At 48.0% G+C, this 25,388-nt stretch overlaps 1 protein-coding gene across 9 annotated transcripts in view; it reads right to left on the bottom strand.

Moving 5' to 3' along the window:
• The window catches only part of LEMD1 (LEM domain containing 1), a 561,429-nt gene that overhangs the window by 365,487 nt on the left and 170,554 nt on the right, over nucleotides 1–25,388 (bottom strand). For 4 of the 9 annotated variants that reach the window (XM_078644611.1, XM_078644613.1, XM_078644612.1 and 1 more), the window contains exon 1: nucleotides 19,821–20,082. The exons of the other annotated variants lie outside the window; for them this stretch is intronic. In XM_078644611.1, the coding sequence (XP_078500737.1) occupies nucleotides 19,821–20,024 (204 nt within the window). In that variant the 5' untranslated portion in view covers nucleotides 20,025–20,082. Of the gene's footprint in view, nucleotides 1–19,820; nucleotides 20,083–25,388 lie in introns of those variants that run through there. 9 annotated transcript variants of the gene reach the window in all.

The following is a 25,388-nucleotide window of genomic DNA, read 5'->3' as shown; positions in this document are numbered from 1 at the left end:
TAAAAATATTTTAAAAAACAGTTACTTCATCTACACAGCTCCTCTTGCTGAAACCACAAGCTCACAATTCCTAATCATACCATCTTTCGTGGCAACCTGATTATCTGAGCAAATGCTCTCATTCTTTGCTCAAGCGAGAGTAGAGAAAACTACCATCTGATCTTCCTTAGGTAGTCATAGATCTCGGCCACAAAAAAAAAGCCAAGGTCTTGAACCCCCTACCGTCATCTCACACATCTCTATTCTCCACATAGTAAGTGACCCCACCTCTGCATCTTTTTCAACATCCCTAACAAAATATTTATGCCATCAAATTAAAACTCCTGCTCGATCAGACTGCAGAAATACGCTTAGCGTCCAATGTTGAACATCCACTCGCACTGCTTCAGCCACGAGCTCAGACGTTGGAAGTTATACTCACTGCTACCTTTAGATAAGGCTCTGGAACTAACAGCCTTTCAGGAATTCATTACATTAATACAACAAGCAAAACCGCTAATCAGTAGTACACACATGCTAGCATAACCACTTTACTGAAAAGCTGAACCATAAGAAATCCTAATTAACTAGAGGCCCACTAGGGTGTACAATGTTTATTTAAATGACACTTAAAAACTAATTACCGCCCAACTCGCATTTCATTTGGAACAATCACCTCAAAAATTCAACCAGGCCACTCTCTAGCATTGTACACCTTCAAACACTACGGATTACTAACTTGTTAGAAATTGTTCTGGGACTTGTTGACCGGGTACTGCAGTCCTTCTAATCTTTAATCTAACCTTCATCAGCAAACACCCATTTGCTCAGCCCAATTTCTGATCCTTTTAATTTCTTAAATGGTGCAGTAGCGATAATCCTCGATATGCTCAATATAGGTTACGACATGGACAGAGGCGACACCAGCAAGTTTTCAAATGTCTAAAGCAAGTGACTCGCGAAATGTTAAATAACGAAGCAATGGAAGTAAACGTTCCCCACGAAGATCTCAAGTTGGCGAGAAATTGTTATACAATAGGGGAGAGCGGAGCACTCCGTAAGGAGAAATATAGAGGCCTACGCAGAAACCAATAGCGATGGAAAGGAATGGAATATCCTAAATGAAGCTTTCAAACCTGTGGATCTACCAACCACATGAGTATAGCCACTTCTACCCCTAACACAACAGTTTAATTAGCTCCTAGCTTTGACTTGAAGATACGCATTAAAGCACCAAGATGTATAACTAAACAATGAGATACACATACACGCCCCATATCGGACACGTTCCCTTAATCAATAGGGATCCCACCCCCTGACATCCATGTAGGAAGCACCAAGTCAGTGCAAATGGAAAATCCAAACTCTATTCAAACATCAGGAGCAAGGTCAATGTCAGTACTCACACTCCGTAGAAACATAGGGGGCCACCAGTGAAGGGGGACTGGGGGTGGGGGAACGGGAGGGAGTTACACAGTCTTAGTTTTAAATGTAAAATACAATTATTTTGCAAATATACCATAAGCAACATGAATGTTTTTAAAAAGGTATTGTAAACACGTTAACTAGTGTTTTTTCTTTCCATGACAAAAATCTGTATACTGGAAAAATAAGTCTATCGGGCCATGATACCCAAATTGTGAATCACAACTGTACCAATACCTTACGCTGTATGTAATTGAGAAATGTCAATAAAGTTAGTTTAAAAACAATGTCTAAAGCAAGTGCAAATCTGAGGCACCACAACTGTCAATGCGTAAATACTGCAAAAATCTGAAGACTTTTGTTATCAGAAAGCATTCGTCTTTCTCAATGCCTCAAATCTGCTATCGACCAGGAAACGTGCTCATCCTTATGCAGAATTTTTAAAATGGGGGTGTCCCATTTATTTCCTCCTTACCTTCATCCTCCACACCGGAACGCAAACTGTGGTGCTTTCCCCTCAATATAAACAAGCAACCACACTTCGTCCTATCCAGACTAGCCTATGTGAATGAGATTCATCGAGAAACTCCACTCTTCCTACTCAAACTGCAAAGGTCCAGAAAGCAGAAGCTCCTACACCTTCACTCATGGATATGCAACACACCTATGCTCAAAGCGCTTCACTGAATTGTACCTTTGAACATTCAAGCCAAAGCATTCCATTGTCAAGCAAAAATCTAAAACTGTTCATAACTAGACCTCAGCTGAACATTTCACGCTACAAGAAATGCACTGGTGAAACCTTCTCTGTACAAACTGCAAAATTATGGAATTTGTTCCCAACTAAGATCGGAAATATCCAAGAAACAGGAAACTTTGGACATCAGTATATTCTGAAAAATCTTCACAAGTATGAATAGCTGGTCGCACAACGACAAGTACAATTACTACTCAATCTACTTCATTCCATCAGAAATGCAGAGATACGAGTAGGACATGCAACTGTTCATCAGACGACAAAAATCTGCTTCCCCACAAAGGACACCCCAACTCAACATTCTTCAAGCCAAGCACTCTCTTAGGCATTTTTACGCCTAATCATATGAATATATATGTAAATAAATACAGTACGGTCCCAAAACACCGTTTTTGACATCTGTGTATTCTGGGAATTGTGGACCCCGCCACTGTGCATGCTGAAACAATTCGCAATAGTTCTCACAGTAGTGTGAATTAAAGTAAACCAAGGAAAGAGGGAAGCCGTTCCCGCTGTTACGACAGGCTGCTCAGAGCAACGGGCACAAAGGTTACAGGGTTGGTCAGTTTCCATGTACAGTTCTATTCTCTACACTCCACCGCCAACCACATCCCCTGCATCCCTCCAGCAACGTTTTCTAATGCTGGGGCAGTGCCTTAGGCTCCACCACTGCTCAAGTATATCAATCAATCAATCAATCAATCAATCAATCAGGCATTTATAAAGTGTGCTACATATCCGTGAGGGTCCCAAGGCGCGGAGGCGGGGGGGGGGGGTCTTGAGTAGTCTCCTGAAGGTCTGAGGGTCCTCTGTCTGCCGAAGGTGGAGGGGGAGAGAGTTCCAAGTCTTGGCAGTGCGGTAGGAGAAGGATCTGCCTCCGGTGATGGTTCTTTGGATGCGTGGGACGGCGGCCAGGGAGAGATCGGCGGAGCGGAGTCTCCTGTTGGGTGCGTAGAATGATAGTCGGTTGTTGAGGAAGGCCGGGCCGGTGTTGTGGAGTGCCTTGTGTGCGTGGGTGAGGAGCTTGAAGGTGATTCTTCTGTCGATGGGAAGCCAGTGCAGGTTTCTCAGGTGGGGGGGGGGGTGATGTGGTCTCAGCCGGAGGCGTTGGTGATCAGGCTGGCGGAGGCGTTCTGGATTCTTTGAAGTGTGCTGATGAGTTTGGCCGGGGCTCCGGCATAGAGGGCGTTGCTGTAGTCGAGTCTACTGCTGATGAGGGCGTGTGTAACGGACTTTCGTGTGTCGGTCGGGATCCATTTGTAGATTTTGCGGAGCATGCGCAGGGTGTAGAAGCAGGTTGAGGAGACGGCGTTGATCTGGTTGGCAATGGAGAGTTTAGAGTCGAGGATGACTCCCAGATTGCGCGCGTGGTTGGTTGGTGTAGGGGCGATGCCCAGGGAGGTGGGCCACCATGAGTTGTCCCAGGCTGAAGGGTTGGGTCTGAGAATGAGGATCTGTGTCTTGTCTGTGTTGAGCTTGAGTCGGCTTTCTTCCATCCAGTCGGCAACAGCCTTCATGCCGCGGTGGAGATGGGCTTTGGCGGTGCGGGGTTCGTTGGTGAGGGAGAGGATCAGTTGGGTGTCGTCGGCGTAGGAGATAATGTTGAGGTCGTGGAGTCTGGCGATACGTGCGAGCGGGGCCATGTAGATGTTGAAGAGTGTAGGGCTGAGGGATGATCCTTGAGGGAAACCGCAGATCGTCTTGGTGACTCCAAAGTGGAACGGGGGGAGGCGGACTCTTTGGGTTCTGCCTGAGAGGAAGGAGGTGATCCAGTCCAGGGCCTTGTCGCGAATCCCTGCGTTGAAGAGGCGTGTACACAGAGTGTGGTGGCATACGGTGTCGAAGGCAGCGGAGAGGTCGAGGAGGAGGAGGGCTGCTGTCTCCCCGTTGTCGAGCAGGAGTCTGATGTCGTCCGTGGCGGCGATGAGGGCGGTCTCGGTGCTGTGGTTCTTGCGGAAGCCTGACTGGGAGGGGTCGAGGATGTGGTCTTCTAGGTAGCGGGTGAGCTGGGTGTTGACGATCTTTTCGATGACCTTAGCAGGGAACGGAAGAAGGGAGATGGGCCGGAAATTCTTAAGGTCGCTCGGGTCCGCCTTGGGTTTCTTCAGTAGGGCGTTGATCTCGGCGTGTTTCCAGCTCTCAGGGAAGGTTGCGGTCTTGAAGGAGAGGTTGATGATGTTGCATAGGTGGGGTGCGATGGAGCTGTCGGCCTTGTTGAAAATAGCAAAATGAATAGCTTTGTCATTTACAATGCCAATAGTGTCATGTATTCCTATAGGTTCTGAATCGATCCCCCTATTCCTGACCCTATTCTGGTTAAACTAACTATCAAGTTAACTAACAGTCAGCCCATGAGGCAAGAACAGCCCCCATGATGCAGATACCGTTATCTGACGCAGTCACACTACGGCACAGGAACGTGTTATCTGATTAGGTCATAACGCTTGAGATCTAATTAGACAAGCGACATTCCTCCAGCCCCTGATAAGGCATACGACGTTCTCATAACAAATCAAACCTATGACAACCTGGAAAATCCGTGCGGCCATTGTTTCGATTTCACAGAGAACTTTAGTAAAGAATGTGCTAACGAGCAAGTCGTATGACATCTTTATTGACGTATCTATGTCCATCCTTACGTCAATCTCGGCACCTTTAAGGTATAAATATTGCCGATCTTGCCCTATGCAAACACACGCGTGGTGACAAGACGGAGCAGCCATCCTTGCCGAAGCCGAGAGCAGAAGCAGACCCCGCTGGCAGCAGCCCCGCCTTCCTGACGCGCTGAGAGACGCGCTGCTATCTCAAGCCGAGAGACCCAGCACCGGCGCTTCCGGGTAGCCCTCGCAGGCAGCCTGGAATATCGAGAGCAGAGAAAGAGATACCATTCCTCATTCATCCTAACTTCCAGGTACAGAACTGAATAACCCCTCACAGAGAATTCTTTAGTTATTCACTTGGCAAAAACAAACTTAACTTAAACTGTAACTTTCTATTCCCGCCCACGCATTAGACTTAGGTCAGGTACACGGGGTAGGCGTATTTAGAAACACCAGTTGAGTACGTTTAGTCAAATGTATATGTGTATGTAAATATATTTTAATCATTTCAAACATCATATGGCTCAGAAACCATATCAATGTTTTTACAGTATTATTTTATACTATTGCTTTTAATGTATGCACTTTACTTAACTATAAGTATTGCAATAATATCGATCCATTTCTCTTGTACGAGAAAAGAGACTGATCAATAAATAACACCTTTTTATTGAACACGCCCGTCTCCTCCTTTTCTCTACAATCTGATGAGACTAAGAATGCACGTACTGACTGAGTAAAATAATTGCCTTGTGCTCACACGACTCTCGAGATTGACTCTTGATTAGGGGAGAGCAAAGTTGTCATGTTCTATGGTTGTCAGAAACTAAATCCCTTCTTGTCTAATCAGGGGAGTTAATTCCTTCCTTGAACATTCGAGAAAGTTTCTAGCGAACTCTGAGCTACGCTGGCAAACCCAAAACTTAAGTCTAGTATCGACAGTAGTAGACCTAGTTAACGTCTGGTCTAGGCCTTTACTGCTGTAGGTATTATTCCAATGCGCAGAGCCTATTGGGAAAATAGGAGCTACACTACAATAGTTATCATTTTCGCAAACGTGACACCTATAGCATTTGTAATGCAATATGTGTTGTATTTACGTGACTTAGATGTATTAATATTACAAATAACAATGGCTTTTAATTTTTATTATAATTAATACTTAAATATTATTGTTATTGTAATTTATAATGGCAATAGCTTAAACTTTTGTAAATAACTTTTGTTAAGATTATGTTCAGTGTATTTTATTGTGACGAAAATCCAAGAACAGAAGTGAAATATTAAAATCTTTTTGTGACATTTGTAATAAAGCTTGAAACATTGAGAGAACATATTTGAACCAGTTGTCGTTGAATGGTTGCACAGATTGATGATGTGTGGTGGCGCTGAGTGATGTTGTGGTGGCGACGAGTGATGCTGTGGCGTTCAGTGATGCTGTGGTAGCGCATAGTGATGTTGTGGTGCCCCGGAGTGATGTGTGGTGGTGGCAGCGCTTCGCGCTGCTAACACCAGCTCGACCTAAAAACGTGATATATATACACACAGCACTATGACGCTGGCAAACATTCGGCATGAAGAAATCAAAATAAAAAAACAAAATTTGCAAAACTTATATTAACGCAAGCATTGAATGAGTCTCCAACCAATAATTATTTACGTGCATATTGCCACAAATAATTTTTGTTTCGCTTCAGAGACTCCAAGCAAAGGCTGCGGATATTAAAAGATGAAAGCATCACTCCACAAGTCACTTCACAGCTACAGGACGATATCTATTAACCCCTTCGATGCTCATGACGGAACGGTTCTGTCATGAGTGTCGGTTGGCCTGTGCTCATGACAGAACCGTTCCGTCATGAGTCCATAGGCCCAATAGAACCTTCAGCACAGAGCGAGAATTCGCGCCGCGCTGAAGGGGTTAAAGATGCTCAGTAGTCATTGACAGGTCTCTCTCCTTTTAGTGGCTGACATCGCATGACAATAATATTACTTAATATAAAATACCTTCGACAGAAGCCTTCCTTCTAGGTTGAGGGAGATGAAAATAACTTTGAGAGATTGAAGAAGATTATGTGTGGACAATCCTGGTCTACATACATGTTCTACTACCTAATTTTGAATACAGTACCAAGTCTGTGTACAGAGGTTCTTGTGTGCACAGTAGCGTAAAGGTGCCCCAAACTGTTAAAATGTAGCCAAACACTACTCAACCATTCATAACCACATGTGAAGCCAGCCTGCTTGGCTGCTATTTCGCAACAGGCGAACAGCTTCCACCAGGTACCCCAAAGGCACGCCTAGATCTCTTTTACAAGATCGACATAAAGGGCCTCACTCTCATCCCTGCTGGTAAACCTGCCAGCTATAACCTAAGAGTGCTTAGTACTACACAGAGAGCCATATTTCAAACATCTGGTGACCACTGACGTCGCCCCCGGTCAAAGGTGAAAAACGCCCACACATCCTCCCACTCCAGAAGTGCCTGTTGAAAATTGCAACTTAAAATCGGGAGTCTCTCTCCTCGATCAGGCGTGTTTTAGACATGCACCAATTGACATCAGGTCGTTCTCTGAACTCATTTTGAGTTAAGCACTCGAAATCTTCCAAACGCAAGATACTGGTGGACTGCCACGATGCACTGATATAGGGACAAGCAGATGAACTGCAGAGGGGCGTGGTCTGGACGCCGATCGGGATGGCGGCGTGAGCCTGTAGCTCCGCACCCGATCCCGCGAACCATCCTGAAATCTCAGCACACCCGCTGTTGCTGATTCGGGCGTACTGGGCGGACCACCGGGGTGATGGTGAAGTGCAGCGGTGAGACCACGAGCGCTGATAGGAGCACTCTAGGACTCGATCCCGGAGACGCTGGAGGGTGAAGCGCAAGATGGCGGCGACCCCGGCATAGAAGAGCTGCGCAACGAGGGACAAAGAGAGGACGGCTAGCGACGGTGCAGAGTGAAGAGCGGCCACTGGGACTCCTGGGCTGCCGGCAGGAAAGGTGACTGGGAGCGCACGTTGCTGCGAGGATGTTCGGCAGGCGGGGGCCTGCTCCCCCGGCGCTGGCGATGATGGCCGTCTGAGGGAGGGGGCCACCCGCCATACACTGACCCCGAGAGAAGGGGTCGCGCAGCCCGGCACGGCAAGGAGCGGACAACGGGAGCACATCGGGGGAGTGAGGCATAGAAGCCTGCTGGTTCCTGCGCCTGGCCCCGGGCGCGACGGGCGGCCCTGCGCGACTGCCCTCGAGTGAGGAGGAGATCCTAGGAGGCGCTCGCTGGGTGCCGGGAGGAGCGGTCCTGGGCGGACTCTGGGAGTCGGCGAGAGCAACGAGGGTGTGCAAAGGGCCACCGGCGTGCTGGCTCTGCGCATGTGCGCAGGAGACGGCCAGGAGTTGTAAATAGTGATAAGTCCCTGTGGGATACGGACTGCCACCACCTGAGGAGACTGCACGCCTGACCCCGCCCGGCGCTGCCCTGCATAGTCTGGTGCTTCCTGGAGTCTCTGCAGATTTTATAGTCAGCACACCCCCCTGATTTGGCCCAGGAGGGCACACCTAGGGGGCAGCGGGAGCATACCGGAGGTGCGGCCCGGGGGTCGTTATCAGAGGCCGGCCAGCTGCGGACACCGTCCGAACTGAAGTGGGGCGAAACAGGGTGCAGGCAGCCATTTTGAGTACAAGAGGTAGGTCGGGTGCAGCACACGGCTTGATACCGAGGACTGGGGACTGACCCCCGAAGCAGCGGTTGGGTCGCCTAGTCGACGAAAGGGACCGAGTAGCTACCATTGGTCAGCAAAGGGGTTTAGAGCCTGGAGCGACCTCTGGGGTGATCCTGTGATAGCGCGCACGGAACGTAAGATGGCTGCCGGTGGTGGGGACTTGAACACGGATCAGGCGAAGATCTCAGAATCGGATGGCGGAACCCTAACTGACCGGGAGGGCTCGGCCCAGGAACGAAGGTTGAATAGACGGTTGGATGGGATACTGGAGGCGATCACTGCAACCAAGGAGTCCCTACACCAGGATATTGCGTAGGTGACCACTGGACTGGGCCTCTTGAGAGCGGACCACGCTAAGCTTACCGATAGGGTGAAGGACAATGAGGCGCTGCTCCAGGAACTTAAACCGGCGGTAGTGACTACGGAACACAAACTGACCGATATCCTCGATCGATTGGCAAGACTGGAGAAGCGAGCGGAAGACTCCGAAGGCCGCAATAGGAGGAACAACGTTCGGGTAGTGGGTCTGCCAGAAAATGTTGAGGGAGAGGACGCAGTCGCCTTCATGGAGATCTGGTTTAAAACGGTTGTAGCCCCGGAGGGGTTGTCCCCCTACTTCTCCCTGGAACGAGCCCACAGGGTCCCGGCGCGCCCGCCCCAGCCGGGCCGCCCACCCAGACCGATGGTGGTCCGACTGCTGCATTTTAAAGATCGGGACCTGCTGATACAGAGAGCACGTTCGGCGGGGCCCTTCTAGGTGGACAACAGCTCAGTCACGGTCTTCCCCGATTACACGCAGGAGGTCCAGAGACGCCGGGCCTCGTATCTGGCTGTAAAAAAGGAACTGAGGGACGAAGGTATACAATATTCATTGCTCTTCCCGGCCAAACAGAGTGATAATGGACGGAACGACTCAATTCTTCCAGATCCCGGACGAAGAGTGGTAATGGCTTGAGCTATATCGGGCTGGCGCTGACCGCAAAGGGACGGGTACGAGAGAGAGACAGAAAAGGGTCCAAACGCGCAAATCACAGCGTATCCGCAAGAGAAACCAACTCAAGAGGGCCCTGCGGGACGACCAGATGGCGGAGGACAGGAGAGGTGCTTTGGCAGCAACAGCGACCATCACGGGCTCGCAACAGGACAGGCTATCCGTGGGTACGGACTCTGGAGCAGAAGGAGGGAAATCTGGAGGTGAGCTTTCAGATGTTGATAGCGCTGGAGGGCCGACAGTCACACCGCAGACGGCAGATGGACTGTTCAACGAATAACAATCAATGTGAGAGCCATGTAAGTTATCCCTGATGGGATTGGCTGCCCTGTTGCCCGGCTCGCCGGCGGGTGTTGTGTTGAACTATAGTATGGGATCATGGGAGCGGGGCAAGGCAGGGCCCCTGTCTGCCCCTGGTTGGCTCTGTTCCACCCTCTCGTTGCCCTTAAGGCTTTCTGTAGTGACGACTGCAGAGTAGTATCATGTGTGTTGTGTTAAATGTTTGGATGGGGGCTGATGACGAGTTGTTAGGTCCTGTTCTGGGGAGTGGTGTTGAGGGAGTTGATGGGGCTGTTTTGAGCGGGGTTTTACTGCACTGATGTGGGTGGCCGGTTGGCACTGTGGAGGGGATGGGGAGTTGACTGCGATGGGGTCGGTACCTGATTTGAAATGCCTCACGTGGAATGTCCGGGGACTCCGCACAATGTCTAGGAGATACAAGGTACACGCTCATCTAGTGAGGCGGGGCGTACAGATTGCACTACTGCAAGAAACCCATTTGACCAGGCAGGAATGTACAGCATTGCAGACGAGATGGCATGGTCAGGTGTTCAGCACTACGTATTCGGGGTTTGCCCGGGGGTATTGATATGGGTTAGGGTGGGGATCCCGTTCCAGGCCACGAATCAGCTGGTGGACCCTGAGGGGCGGATGTAGCAGTGGAGGGGAGGCTCTATGGCAGGGATGTGGTACTGTGCAGTGTCTATGCTCCCAATACTGACCAGGCCCGATTTTTGGACGGACTAACGGGATCACTGGCTCACTTTCTAGCTGGCCCCATCATACTGGGTGGGGACTTTAATTCGATTACTGATGTGTCACTGGATAGGTCACACCCTCCATTGGTAGATTCGCCGGTGCGTAGGTTAGCCACCCACAGGAAAGACTGGCAGGAGAGGTGGGGCCTTCTCGATGTGTGGAGAGAACAGCACCCGGACTTTAGGGACTATTCCTTCTTCTCGGCAATGCATGCATTACATGTTAGGATAGACTCCTTCCCCTGTAGCGGCCCATTATCTGCCATGATAACCCGCACGGAATACCTTACTCGAACCATTTCCGATCATAATCCCTTACTGATGTCGGTGCAATGGCAGAGGCCGAGGTCAACGATCCCGACATGGCGATTGAGGCCGGACACATTAGAAGACCCGGCGTTCAGTGACACGGTCCTCCGGGGCATAGAGAATTACTTTGCTGAGAATGTGGGGACGGCTGCCACTAGGTCGATTGAATGGGATGCAATGAAGGTGGTGGTGAGGGGCATATGCGTGGGCAGGTTCCCGAATGAAAGGACGTCGGTGCTGAATGATCTAGAGAAGGCAGAAGGTGCGCTGAGAGACTTAGAGTTACGTAGACCGGAGGATCCTGCCTTGCAGGAGCGATTGCTAGAGGCGAAGGAGTTGGTGGCGACTGAAACGGAGCGTCTGCGGTGTTACGACCATAAGCTCTATCTCACCAAGGTACACGCAGAGAGGGACAAGGTGGGCACACTGTTTGCTAGGCTCGCTTCGCCAGAACCTAGGGGATGCCCGATCAGGAGTATTGCGACGGAGACCGGGGAACTGGTCTACTCACAGGCGGCGGTCTTGCGGCGTTTTGAATCGTACTACGCGAGCCTGTATGAGAGTCAGCTGGGTGCGGCGAGCGCTGCGATAGGCGACTACCTAGACTCTGTTCCTCTCCCAGGGCTGGAGGACGGTGTAGCGAAGGGCTTGGGTGGCCCCATAACGCTGTCAGAGATACGGGTGGCCATCAAACAGATGGCCAAGAATAAGACACCGGGGGTGGACGGCCTGCCGATCGAATTTTATGTAAAGTATGTAGACACGCTGGCGCCCAGGCTCTTGACGGTGTACTCGGAGGCAGTATCGCTGGGGCAGCTGCCCCAGTCAATGAGGGAGGCCCTGGTGGTACCACTGCTGAAGCCAGGTAAAGAGTCATCTGATGTGAAGTCGTACAGGCCACTGTCCATGTTGACGGTGGATTATAAGATCCTGAGCTGTATATTGGTAACTAGGCTACTGCCTCACATGACCAAGCTGATACAGAGACCAAGCCGGGTTTATTCCCACCAGGAGCACATCCATGACATCCGGCGCTTGATCCGCTTACTGGATAGTGCACGAGATTCGGAGCAGAGATCGGCAGTGCTATCAGTGGACATTGAGAAGGCCTTCGATAGCCTCGAGTGGCAATACCTGGATAGGGTACTGGAGAAGTTCGGCCTGGGGGACGGCTTTGGGCGATGGACGAGGCTCCTCCACTCCTCTGCAACGGCAAGGGTGCGGTTGGGGACGGTTATATCCCCGGCTTATCCGGTGCATAGGGGGACCAGACAGGGTTGCTCGCTCTCCCCCCGGTTGTTTGCCTTAGCAATGGAACCGCTGGCGGTCCAGGCAAGGACAGGGGTTTGGTACTCTGGGATTGAGCATGGAGGGCTTGACCATCATATCTCGTTATATGCCGATGATCTGTTGCTGTACCTGGCAGATACTGAGGGGGCGTTAGAGGGAGCGGTGGGACTGTTGTCACGCTTTGGTAAATTATCCAGCCTCAAAGTGAACTGGACTAAAACTTGTGTTTACCCACTGCGGGCGGACACTCCATATCCCTCTCTCACAGTAGATGTAGTTTGGGAGAGTGCCTGCTTCACCTATCTAGGAGTCCGCGTGTACCACGATGCTGCGAACCTACTGGATGGAAATGTAGGACGTTGTATACGTGCTCTGAGGGGCTGTATGACTTTTTGGTCCTCCCTCCCGTTGTCGGTACTAGGCCGGATAGCACTGTTGAAGATGGTGGCACTACCAAGGCTGCTCTATTATTTCCGCACCCTCCTGATATGGATACCACAACGGATTTTCAGGGAATTGAGAACTATGATTATCGACTTCCTTTAGGGAACCGGGAGACGGAGGGTAGCATTAGACACTCTGATGAGACCCAAACAGGAAGGAGGGATGGCGGTCCCGGATTTTGAGTTGTATTACTTAGCGGCTCAACTGCAAATATTGACGCAGAACATTGCCAAAGAATTCCGGGGCCCGAACCAGGAACGTGGACAGGGTATCCTGAGACACATCTTATCATTTATAGTTCTACAACAGAGGTTGGAGTTGAAAGATCTAACCATGGAGGAGAGGACTCTCAGGTTATGCTGGTACAGGAGCTTGAAAAGGGCGAGGGCTACAAAACCATATGCCCCGGAGATCCCCATAGGGATGTTGACAGCGCTACCGCATGGAGGCGACTGGTCCCCACTGCTGGAATGGGAAGAATCGGGCTTGCACATGCTGGGGGACTTGTACCGGGATGGGACATTGGTCCCCTTTAGGGTGTTGCAAGATCAATTTGGCCTCCCGGATGGGAGCTACCTCTTACATGCGGCGGTGGTAGCAGCAATTCGTAAACACTGGCAGGGGGGGCTGACCGAACCGAACACGACCATGGCCTGCCAATATGTGGTGATGGCAGCAGGTACAATCAAAGCAGTGACCTGCCTCCAATCCCGCATGCTTCGTGAGGGACTGGAACCCCTGACAGCATTGAAGACTAAATGGGAGGGAAGCATAGGCATATCCATTCCGGACGCGGTGTGGAGCCAGGTACTGGAGCGGACGTGGAAGGGCAGCAGGAATGCGCGCTTCCAACAGGTGCATTTCTTTGTGCTACATAGGGCATATCTGACCCCGGCGAAGATTAAACGGTTCTTTCAGGTACAGGAGGCGGTCTGCCCGAGGTGTTCAGAACCGAAGGTTGAGTTGGACCATTTGCTATGGGGCTGCCCGAAACTGGGGTCGTACTGGCCTGCAGTGGGAGAATTGCTGAATGTAGTCACGGATAGAGAGGTGGAGTTCGATATGGCGGCCTGCTTGTTGCTCTGGTTCCCTCATACGGCCAGGACGAAGGTCACGAGCAAATTTATTGATCTGGGGCTCATTCTGGCCCAGAGAGAGATTACCTGGCATTGGAAATCCAAGGAGGGTCCGTCGGTTAGGAGATGGATGAATGAGATGCTGAAATGGTCCAGGTGTGAAAGTGTGATTAGAATGCGACAGGCTGCCAGAACGGGCAACGAAACAAGCTTGGAGATGGCGAGGGCATGGGAGACGACTGTGCAGGCTTTGCAAGATTATATGATTGAGGAAACAGAGTAGGGGTGTACGGCATGGGGCATCCCCGGAGGACCGGAGGCATAATTGTATTCCCCGATTAGCAGAGAACCCGTGTTTAGAGACCGCGGATTACACCCACATCAGCAGCAGCAGCAGCAGCAGTTGGGGGGAGGGAAAGGGGGTAGGGGGTATTAGATGATCACTGTAGGCACAGGTGAGGAGCCAGCAGTAGTGCCCCGAAATTGCAGTGCAATGACCAGTAGTTAATGGGCCACGCGCTCCTGGCACACAGGGGATTTCTTACGGCCTATGGAGAACTACAACCGTGGGTGGGCACGAAGGTAGGCCTAGGGCATTGGTTGCTGTTGGGGCCGATAGAGCACAGGCGAGGGAACGGGCTGTCATCCACGGTGAGTTGGGGATGGGAGTTTGGGGAGAAATAAAAGCGGATTTCGTACTGTGTTGTTGACCTGACATCTCTCGGAGATGATCTCCGTGACCTCTTGATAGAAGATAATACTACACCGCCCAGCCTCCGGGATGTGGGCTGAAAGGCTGTGTGTAAACCTATGGCTGCTGAAGTATCTTGAGAAGTCATGAGTATGAAGGTTGACCAATATCGATGATTATTTTTTTGTGATTCTGCAATAAAAACATATTTTTTTTTAAAAAGCAGATGAACTGCGGCACCACTGACCCGACAACTTTAATCATCTGAAAAGCAAGTGTGATCTTCGAACTGAACTGCGTTAATGTGATGTAACCACGAGAAAGGCAGCATACAGTGACTTGAGGCAAATCATATTTCCAGTGTCGGAGATAAATTAATTACTACTCACAGCCACTAGGGTGATGCAAGAGCCTGAATGAAATGAACAGGAGGAACTAACACACATCTCCTAGTTTCAATGCCACAGGGGAAATGACATGGGGGCTCTGCCCAACGCTGAACTCAAGTGACAGAAGGGCAGGAAAGCCGGTTTGAAGCTCCAAATCAAAAGCAATAAGAGTTTCAAACGCAAAATGAAACAAGCACCGACTAATAACGAGGCGTGGAACGCAGGCGAGAGAGGCGGGTTCTACTTTGATAGGCAGGAGCCTGCGAAGTTCCAGGAGATTCCCAGCCTCTGTAGCAGGCTGGCGGGGACGTAGCTCGTCCGGAGCGCGGCACCTTGGAGGCAGAGGGAGCCCACAAGAAAGGAGGGATTCCGGGAGTGATGGGGTTCCCGGGAGAGAGCAGGCAAGGCATAACGGTGCGAAGAAGGTTCTCCAACTTATAGAACATCCCGTAGCAGCGCAGCAAGAAAAGAGCCTGTTGAGGAGTGGGGGGGTGGGCGGTTGGGAAGGGGGCGGGGGGGGAGGAGTGGAGGGTGTGTGCGCTTATGTGGGTGTAGCTCTGTGTGCGCGTGTGTAGCTGTGCGTGTGTATATGTGGGGCTGTGCGTCTGTGTGCGTGCGTCCTGATGCATTGTGCCTGCGTGGGTGTATGTGTGGGTGCCCGCATGCGTGAGTGTGGCTGTGTGTGCGAGAGGCTGACTTACTGTGAATGTGAGACAAGAGATGTGCATGGCGCCGGGCTGGGCGTGCGCGCCCACAAAGTGAAATCGCCGAGGGCTTGCGCGTGCACATCCCCGGTCTCACATTCCCGGCAAGTCGCTAATAGATGCTTCGCTGTGCAGTGCTTCGCACTGCTAACACAGCTCGACCTAAAAAACACATGCAAGTCAATAATTTATTGAGCCACTGTTTATACTTCTTGAATATTTTAGGAAGAATTGAATACATGAGGTCATACAGACAACTAAATTTGTTGGTAGCTAGATCTACAGCACATTAAAAATCCTGCAGAAAACACAAGCCTAAAACAAACAAGCATTGGAAATGCAATAGGTCTCGCAGCATTAGAGTTAGTGCTTTTAGAATTGTTTATGGGTTTTTTGTTGTAAATCTTTAGCATTTTTATTTCTTGTAGCCAATGCTAAAGAATTACAAATCAAAAAAGCCATAAACAATTGTAAAAGCTTTAACTAAAAATCCTCTGAGACCTATTGCACTGTGTGAGGGTGAGGTGTTGAGGGTGAGTGAGGGTGAGGGTGAGTGAGGGTGAGGGTGAGTGAGGGGTTGAGGGTGAGAGGGGTTGAGGGTGAGTGAGAGTGAGAGTGAGTGAGGGTGGGAGGTAAGGTTTTTTTTCCCTTCATTTTATAGATTTGGTAAAGGGATGAAAGGCCAGGTTATGCATGACTCCTCAATTACTCATCTGCCCCTTCATAGCATTTGAAAGCAGGGGCAGGAGGTTTTGATGGAGATACATAACATAAAGTTATAGATGGGTAAAACGTTAATTAGGTGGATATTTTTCAATTCAGGGTTCTGAGTGACGTCATAGAACACTCGAGCTTCGCTCTTAGCTTGAAGCAATGACACTGCCTGAATATAATTTAATGTGCTGCTCAGAGCCACATTTTACACTGCTATGACTGATTCTCTGCTGCATGCCAATAAGTCGATTTGTGATGAAGTGTCACACAAAAGACATTGTTATGTCACATATAATGCAAACATGCAAATGTCACACATAAGTAAGTTGAAAACTTGGAAGCCCTGGACAAGAATTCTACCCAGGACTGCCTCCCACTGCCCCCCCCCCCAAAAAAAAAATGGGTGCTTGACCATGAATGTTGTGATGCAGCTGCTGTATTCGATATTACAAAGCTGTTTCATGTGTCATCTTGAATATTTTAAAATATTCGGTGACAGGTCAATGCAGACTATGAATTGTTGATTTCAGCAAATAATTTCAAATTTACCTTGTAAATAAAGACGGCCCTATTCTGTGTACATCCACAAATCAGTTGTCTGTGCAAACATCAGGACAGGAGGGCGTAGGAAGCCTCACCAAGCCCGCTATGTAATCTTATGCTCTCTTTTTAGCAAACAAAACGTCCAGTCTGACCTTATCTGGAAGGTGATTGGTTGTTTGGAGAGATTTGCGGGAGGATAAATGTACTGCGTATGGCCAAAGTGAATACACTGGTCCAGGAATGAGAGAGCACATTAAGGAGTTTTGGTCAACTAACGTTCCATGTAAATTTAAGAAACATTACCTCTCACACCTGACAGTTTACTGAAGGACTTTGTGTAGGATAAATACTCTTCTTGTCTTTTATTTATGATGCCAATGCATTCTGGTTGTTGTAGTCTAGGTGTGCTTCAGGGGAGCTAATTGGACTAACAGAAATATTAAAAATGAATTAATAAAATAAAGCTGGGGACTAGACAATATAGCTCTGATTACGAGCGGAACGGACATGAGCGGTGCTGTCCAACTCCTGTGTAAACCCCTGTTTGCACAGGGGTCGCACTTACGAGTTAAGTATTTACTGCACCTTGTATTATCGGGTATCTCGCCAGAATTTACCCTCCAGAATTTAACGGGAAAGAGTATAGTGCTACCCGTAGGTGCAGATTTTAGTGTGATATGCACCAAAATCTTCATGTTGTTAAAAACATGCAGAGAAGCAACCAAGATTCAGACACAGTAATGAGGAAGGTGGAGGGCGGGGGCAGTCGACTGTAACACACAGGCTGTGTGAGTCGGAGCGAATTAAGTAACAAAAGAGCAGTGAGGGGTATACTGGCACAAGTAGAAACAGTATATTTTCCAAATACAGCAACTTAGAAAAGCACATATTTGACCAACACCAATGCTGTCATAGGCACAAGGCCGTGTTTATGTTTGCACATAAAGCGTGGGAAATCAGTATAGCTAATACAATAAAGAAAGAAACCTTGTCAAAGGAAGCTGTGGTAGGGAATGAGAACAAGACGGAGGGAAGAGAGGGGAGAGGGGAGGGGGGAGGAGAAATGCGACACGGCGGGAAGGGGCAGGCAGGATGACTCAGGGGAGGGGGCGGAGCGGGGCAGAGCGGCATGTGGGTGTGAACAAGCCGGGCCTTTCAGACACAGTAATGAGGAAGGTGGAGGGCGGGGGCAGTCGACTGTAACACACAGGCTGTGTGAGTCGGAGCGAATTAAGTAACAAAAGAGCAGTGAGGGGTATACTGGCACAAGTAGAAACAGTATATTTTCCAAATACAGCAACTTAGAAAAGCACATATTTGACCAACACCAATGCTGTCATAGGCACAAGGCCGTGTTTGTTTGCACATAAAGCGTGGGAAATCAGGATAGCTAATACAATAAAGAAAGAAACCTTGTCAATTAAACTGCTGGAAACTCCCCGGAGAAAGTATTTTCACCAGGGCAGATATGCACTGCACAGGAAGTGTTGGATGCGGCCACAGGACACTACGCACCACTGACACAGAGTTATACAGGTCGGGTGGCTTTGGTCTGCGGAAGGTTAATCCCCAGCATCGGTCCCTGTTGCTTGTTTCACACTGTTCTACCTGCTGCTTCAGGACGCCGATCGCCAAAGTGGTCGGTGAAGAGAGAGGAGCCAGTTAATGTAGAAGGGACGCACGCAGCAGCTCGGCATGCTGTGAAAGCCAGCATCACTCCGCAAGAAAAGACAGATGGCAGAGAAGTGCAATAGACAAGAAAGGGTGGAGGGGGCAGGGGAGGAGGGGGCAGGGGAGGAGGGGTCCGGGGAGGAGGGAAGGGCCAGAGGGACTTGATGGGAGTGGTGGGGGGGAGGGGGAGGGTATAGAGAGGGAGAGGAGGAGAGACAGGACAGGGGGAAGCAGCAGAGACACGGCGGGTAAAATAAACAAACACGGCTGGCAGGGGAGGGGGCGGAGAGGGGAGAGGTGCGACACGGCAGTAGGAGGAGGAGGGGGGAGGAGAGTAGGGGAGGCACGGCCTAGCGGCAGGCAGGCAGGGGAGGAGAGGAGGAGGGGGGAGGAGAGTAGGGGAGGCACGGCCTAGCGGCCGTGCAATCAAGTAGTGAGGGGGCGGAGCTGGGGGAGGCTGTGAGAGAGAGTAGGCAAGGCAGGCGGCTGGGGGCATGTGCACGCGCTTTTAAGCTCAATGCACATGCGCATTGAGCTTAAAAGTCACGGGCACTGCAAGGAATCGCCACGATTCCTTGCAAGTTAGATAAAGTCTGGATGAGCCCCTATAGTCTCGCTTGCTCGATGCGCATGCGCATCGACAGGCGAGACCTAAAACTCAGTTTACATCATGAAACTTTCATTCCACAAGTTTTTCGGTAAAGTTGATAAACCATGAATATTTAAACCGCAATTTTTTTATTTTTTTTTATTTTGCAAGCCCCTCTTCCTTAACTAACCGACCTCGAAACACTCATATTAGGGACACTTGATAGCCGCATTAGGGTGAGATAGGCAAGTTAGCAAAAAACAATAAAACTTGGGGAAAAAAACGAGTAGGCAGTCACAGGGCTAGTTTACTTCTTCCATATGGTTGGCACAAATGGAATCTCAAGTCTCACAATTTAAAAACATAATACCCTCAGCTGAAAGAAACACACAGACGTCGCGTGGTTGAAGTTTCTGACCGGAACGAGGCACATGGAGATGGAGACAACCCCTTTGTTAATTTAAGGCACTGTCTTCGGCATCATTTTGCTGCCAGAAGAAACATTATCTGGGTTATACCCCAAAAACTTCACGTTCCAGATACTGGAGAAACTGCTTCTGGAAACATTAACCCTGGACCAGCATTTCTGGAACAGTCACAAGAAAGTTTATCAGAGCCTCGTATCTGGGGTCTAACTACAGCAATCTTGGTTTAAAAAATAAAACCGATACTCAATTTCACAGGCAAACGGAATTTGTAAAAAGGAAAGCCCCTACAATTAACCAAGCACACGTGTTAAACGCGAACAAACGGCACATTATGACTTGAAAAGAACAAGTCCATTAAATACTTTCTTAATAATGAACATGCCAGTTTGCTTTTAAAAAAGGAACCGCAATACTATTAAGCGCCGGTTAAGTTTGGTTCTTGAAGCAGTGTCAAACCTACCCCGGTGGTATCAGAAATGCCGTCTTCATCCTCGTCGCTAGAGAAATCAGTTGCTCTCTGCTCCAAAGGGACATATTTCATGTACATTTGCAAATAGACGTCTTTCTTTTGAACACCTTCTGGAAGGGGCACATGGTGCGCAATTAACTGATCTCTTAATTTCTCTTTGGTAAAGTGTGCAGGGTCTTCCCTGGACACGGGCATAACTGCAATATAGTGAAGGGGCACAGAGACCGGTATCTGACTAGCACCCCTCCATGAAATCTCTACCCCTACAAATGGCGAACAGCTGCCTGTGCTGTAATGTATACCGCTGCACTTGGAGCACGTACGTCTTCCAAAGTCGGCTGTGAAGGTCAAAGCTGGCAACATGTATCGAGTAAGCGAGCAGAAAGGAACCCAATTGGCTGCCTTAAGCGTTACAATGAGTGAGGTTTTCTTTGGGATATCTTTACTAGAAATATCAAAAATGTTTTACCCCAATGTAAACAGTCCCAATTTATCATAAAAGTAGCGACACAACTCTTCGGTCCTTTATAGCCAATCTCTTTCCAAACACCCAACTGTGCGAGACTTGGTGGCTGAGCTTTGTTTCTTCTCGCAACCGGAGCACGTAAGTACCTTCCTCCAGTCTTAGAGGCTGCTAAAAACCAAGCATTTGCAATGCAATAGGTCTCGCATTAAGGAGAGTTTAAGATATTGGCAATAAAATAGCTTAAACTCTCGCAAATGTGAGACATAATGCATTGCAAATATTTGTTTATTTACTAGCGTCCATGCGTCGCTTTCACATTCAAGAGCTTGTTTTTAAAAAAAAGAACGTATCTATTTGTCAAGTTAACAAACTTATTTTTTTTTGAGGGGGGACGGGGGAAGCGCCCATGCTGTACTTTCCCTTTAATGTCGACCGTTTACCTTTCTTTGGACGCGGTTTATGTAAAGAAGCTCGCATGGGCGCCAGCAAACAAATTAAAGAAATACATAAGTAAGCGCAGCCGCTAATGCGGACACTGCTAAAATAACTTTAAAAAAAAAAACGGCCACTATAGTTAAAGCGGACAGCCATTAGTAAACATTGAAATAAAAGTAGGCGCATGCTGAGAGGTAGTGGGAGGAATAGGGGGATGAGCATTAAATAAAATAGTGCTCCAAACCTATAAAAGCAGACCGTGTAACACCACCAGTAAAAGGTCCAGTTGGTAAGTTATACAATTGCAGACAAGGCAGTGCCAACAAGCCTAATAATGAGTCAGAAGTCAGCGTTTACGAAGGACAATGTCGCAAGTCTATTACATATGGGCGAAGAGTGGGCAGGGCTTCCATTCTGTACTCCACTACGGCATGCCTTGCAGCAGCGCATACACTGCCCAGGCTCGACCTAACAAACGTGTTTAGGAAAACTTTAAACTTCCCTGTTGGATTTCCTTAATTATCCCCGTCTACATCGCCTTCAGTCTCTGCTCAATTTTAAAGCCCAAGTGCGCTCTGAAAGTTAATAAACCTAAAAAAAGGTTGTTCCTTTTGTGTGAAAGTGGCTTTTAAGTGGAATTAAGATCTGAAGTCCTTGTAGTAAAAGGTTTCCTGGTCATATTACGTAAACCATAATAAAACATAAAACCCTTCTCGGGGGACGTGGCCTGCCGAGGGAAGGTGGCAAACACGTGAGACCCCAGCTCCACTCCTAACCCGTCATCTATATGATCTAATCCTCCTTCGCCATCTGCAAATACAGCCTTTTTCGGACCCCCGTAACCCAGAGATGTTGCAGGGTGGAGGCGGCTGTGCTCCGAAGGGGAGCGGTGGTGCTATGCGGGTCTTTGTGACCAGTGCTGGGTGTGTAGGAAGCAGGAGCCGTGCCGCACCCAGGACACAATGCCAGTAGAGTAGTCCAGCGAGGCAGCGGGGGACTCGCCACACAGTCAAGCAAGAAAACAGAGTTTATTTATGTATTTTTATATAGCGCATACTTTACCCAGAGGGGTCAGAGCACTTTACAATACAGCAAAGTAAATTACATAAGGAAAGAGTGACATGGTAGTAGGTATCACTACTTCTGTGTACAACAGTAACTCGTGATGAGAAATACATATTCTAGATTACAAATTCACTCAAGATAGCATTAGGAAAAGGTGGAGCGATTAGGGTAGCACAAATATATAATACATATTTACTAAATTGAGACAATGTCGTAGTAGATCTAGTGAGTGTTATGAACAATCAGGTTCATGACCTGGGATGAGGGGGGCGTGTGCCTGGTGGGGAGCTTGTCAAGGAGAGTTATTGATGGAATAGTCTTTGGAAAAGAAGAGTTTTAAGATCAGTTTTGACAATCTGGAAAGAGGCGGTGGTCCGGAGGTTTGAAGGAAGAGATTTCCAAATTCTAGTCCCATTACCGAAGAAGAATTGCTTTGCAAGTCTTTCCCTTTTGAAGGTTGGAGGTTCTAGCAGAACATTTTCAGCAATGTATGAATGTATGAATGTCTGGAGCCACCTGATATTTTGAATTTGTTTGCCAGTCTTATATATTGAGCCAGCTTTAATGGGAAGCCAGCAAAGAAAAATCAATGAGTAATACGGCTGTTTCTTTTGACCCCATAGACGAAATATGCCACTGAACGGAGGATAGATTTTAGAGGAGATAGGTGGGTTTTGGAGAGGCCTGCAAGGAGAGAAATCCAGTAGTCCAGTCTGGAGGGTACAAAAGATTAAACCAGAGTCTTCAGGTCTTGCACAGTAATGAAACATCGAATACCCAGAGAAGGCACAGTTGGAAACGTGTATCTTTGGCCATTGTGTAGATTTGGGAATGGCGATAGTTTTTTGTCCAGGATGACACCTAGTGATTTGGCACGGTCAACATTGGTAGGTTTGTTGTTAAGAATGTTCATACTATCCAACCATGATTGAACAGGCGGTGGAGAGTTCGAGGTTGACAAAAGGAGGAATTCGGTTTTAGAGCGATTCAAAATTAGACAAGACGTCATCCATTCTTGGACAGAGTCGAGTGTGGTGGCGAGGATTGAAATGTGAAATGCAGAGGACACCTTTAGGTAGAGTTCGGTGTCGTCTGCGTAGGGGTGACAATTGATCCCAGACTTTAGTAGGTTTCCCAGCGCCTCCATGTAAATATTGAAAAACGTGGGCGCGAGGATCGAGCCTCGAGGGACGCCTTGATCCACAGCCATTGGTTTAGAGAGACAGTTAGCAATTTTAATCATCTGAGATCTGTCTGCGAGGTATGATTCAAACCATTTGAGTACTGTGCCTTCAAATCTCATTCTCTGTTTTAGTGTTCAGAAGAGTGCCATGATTTACAGTGTCAAAAGTTTCAGAAAGGTCCAGAAGGCTCGGGAGACAGAGCTGCCAGAGACAAGCACTCGCAGGGCATCATCGATAACATGTAGCAGTGCTGTTTCAGTTCTGCAACCTAGATTAAAGCCCAATTTAAATTTATGAAGAAGGGTGTGGTCCTTAATAAGTTGGGAAAGTACAATAGAAGAAAGAAGTGCAGATAGTGGAACCTCTTTTCTGACAGCACCTAACCTAGATTGTCTACTCTATTGGTAATTTCCCACCATTTCTGGTGGGGAAGGCGTGCACACGGTATAGTAGCCACCGCCACAGTACTTGTTCCCAATCGGGACCACAGTTAATTTGCACACAAAGCTAAGGTGCACCACCAAGGGGTTCTATCAACAAAGATAAAGCAAATGTCCATATTCAACAGTTCTTTGATGTTTCGTTTATTTCTTTATTTTCTCTTCAATCAACACAACGGACAGCCGATGCGTTTCGTCCCAATACAGGACTTCTTCAGGGCATAAGGATAAAGTAGAAACACCCCATCCAGTGTTTTTCAGTAGGATGTGTAATATCTTTATTTGCTGTTCACGCTTCCCCCCCGCCCCTCCCCCCCCCCGTAACGAGGTTCGGGCTCGCATGCCTTTATTCTGGCCAGTCCGGAGACACTCGGGGATGCAGTAATTGACGATAATTCTGTTATGGAGACGCCAGCTCCAACGGGAGCTTCCTTTCTTCCCGGCCGCCCCTCAGTCCAGAAGTATTCGGAGTATATGGTGTCAGAGGTCCAGTACTTATACGATTTTGGCCTTTGAAGTAGGGAAACACTTTATATGTGTATATATATATATATATATATATATATATATATATATATATATATATATATATCAAAACAAAACCCTTTCAGGCATAGAGTGACGCATAAATTATGCAAAAAAGAAGGAGAGAACTCTGGGTAGGTCTCAGTTTAGGTGGAAAGCAGCTCCTTTTAGAGCACTCTCAACACCAGCGACACTCTAGATCTGCTCACCTCAAATGTCTGTTTTTCTATCAAAGTTTTTAAGCATAGGATTAGACAGTGCTATCCATGCCGAGATAGAAAATGACAAAGTCTTTTGCCATTTAAACAGCAAAGTCTTTAAGCATAGGACTAGTACAGTGCAGTCCTTGCCGCGCTGTCAAATAACAAAAGCCATTTATCACTCCAGGCACAATATTACAGCTTTGAATTGGTAAAATACCAACTCAAGCCAACCTGAAATGATTAAAAGCAACCCCTGACACAGTGTTTCGCTCTAATTAGAGCTCTTCAGAGAGGTATAGCTTTGTCCAGACACAAGGGAGCACCCAGTATCAAGTCAAAACAAAACCCTTTCAGGCATAGAGTGACGCATAAATTATGCAAAAAAGAAGGAGAGAACTCTGGGTAGGTCTCAGTTTAGGTGGAAAGCAGCTCCTTTTAGAGCACTCTCAACACCAGCGACACTCTAGATCTGCTCACCTCAAATGTCTGTTTTTCTATCAAAGTTTTTAAGCATAGGATTAGACAGTGCTATCCATGCCGAGATAGAAAATGACAAAGTCTTTTGCCATTTAAACAGCAAAGTCTTTAAGCATAGGACTAGTACAGTGCTGGTGTTGAGAGTGCTCTAAAAGGAGCTGCTTTCCACCTAAACTGAGACCTACCCAGAGTTCTCTCCTTCTTTTTTGCATAATTTATGCGTCACTCTATGCCTGAAAGGGTTTTGTTTTGACTTAATACTGGGTGCTCCCTTGTGTCTGGACAAAGCTATACCTCTCTGAAGAGCTCTAATTAGAGCGAAACACTGTGTCAGGGGTTGCTTTTAATCATTTCAGGTTGGCTTGAGTTGGTATTTTACCAATTCAAAGCTGTAATATTGTGCCTGGAGTGATAAATGGCTTTTGTTATTTGACAGCTCGGCAAGGACTGCACTGTACTAGTCCTATGCTTAAAGACTTTGCTGTTTAAATGGCAAAAGACTTTGTCATTTTCTATCTCGGCATGGATAGCACTGTCTAATCCTATGCTTAAAAACTTTGATAGAAAAACAGACATTTGAGGTGAGCAGATCTAGAGTGTCGCTGGTGTTGAGAGTGCTCTAAAAGGAGCTGCTTTCCACCTAAACTGAGACCTACCCAGAGTTCTCTCCTTCTTTTTTTTATATATATATATATATATATATATATATATATATATATATATATATATATATATTACCTACTGGCGGTCGCCAGTAGGTATAT

Source organism: Lissotriton helveticus, chromosome 5_1 (genome assembly GCF_964261635.1).
Source record: "Lissotriton helveticus chromosome 5_1, aLisHel1.1, whole genome shotgun sequence".
NCBI classification, from domain to species: Eukaryota; Metazoa; Chordata; class Amphibia; order Caudata; family Salamandridae; genus Lissotriton; species Lissotriton helveticus.
This window is presented reverse-complemented; position numbering and strand designations above follow the sequence as displayed.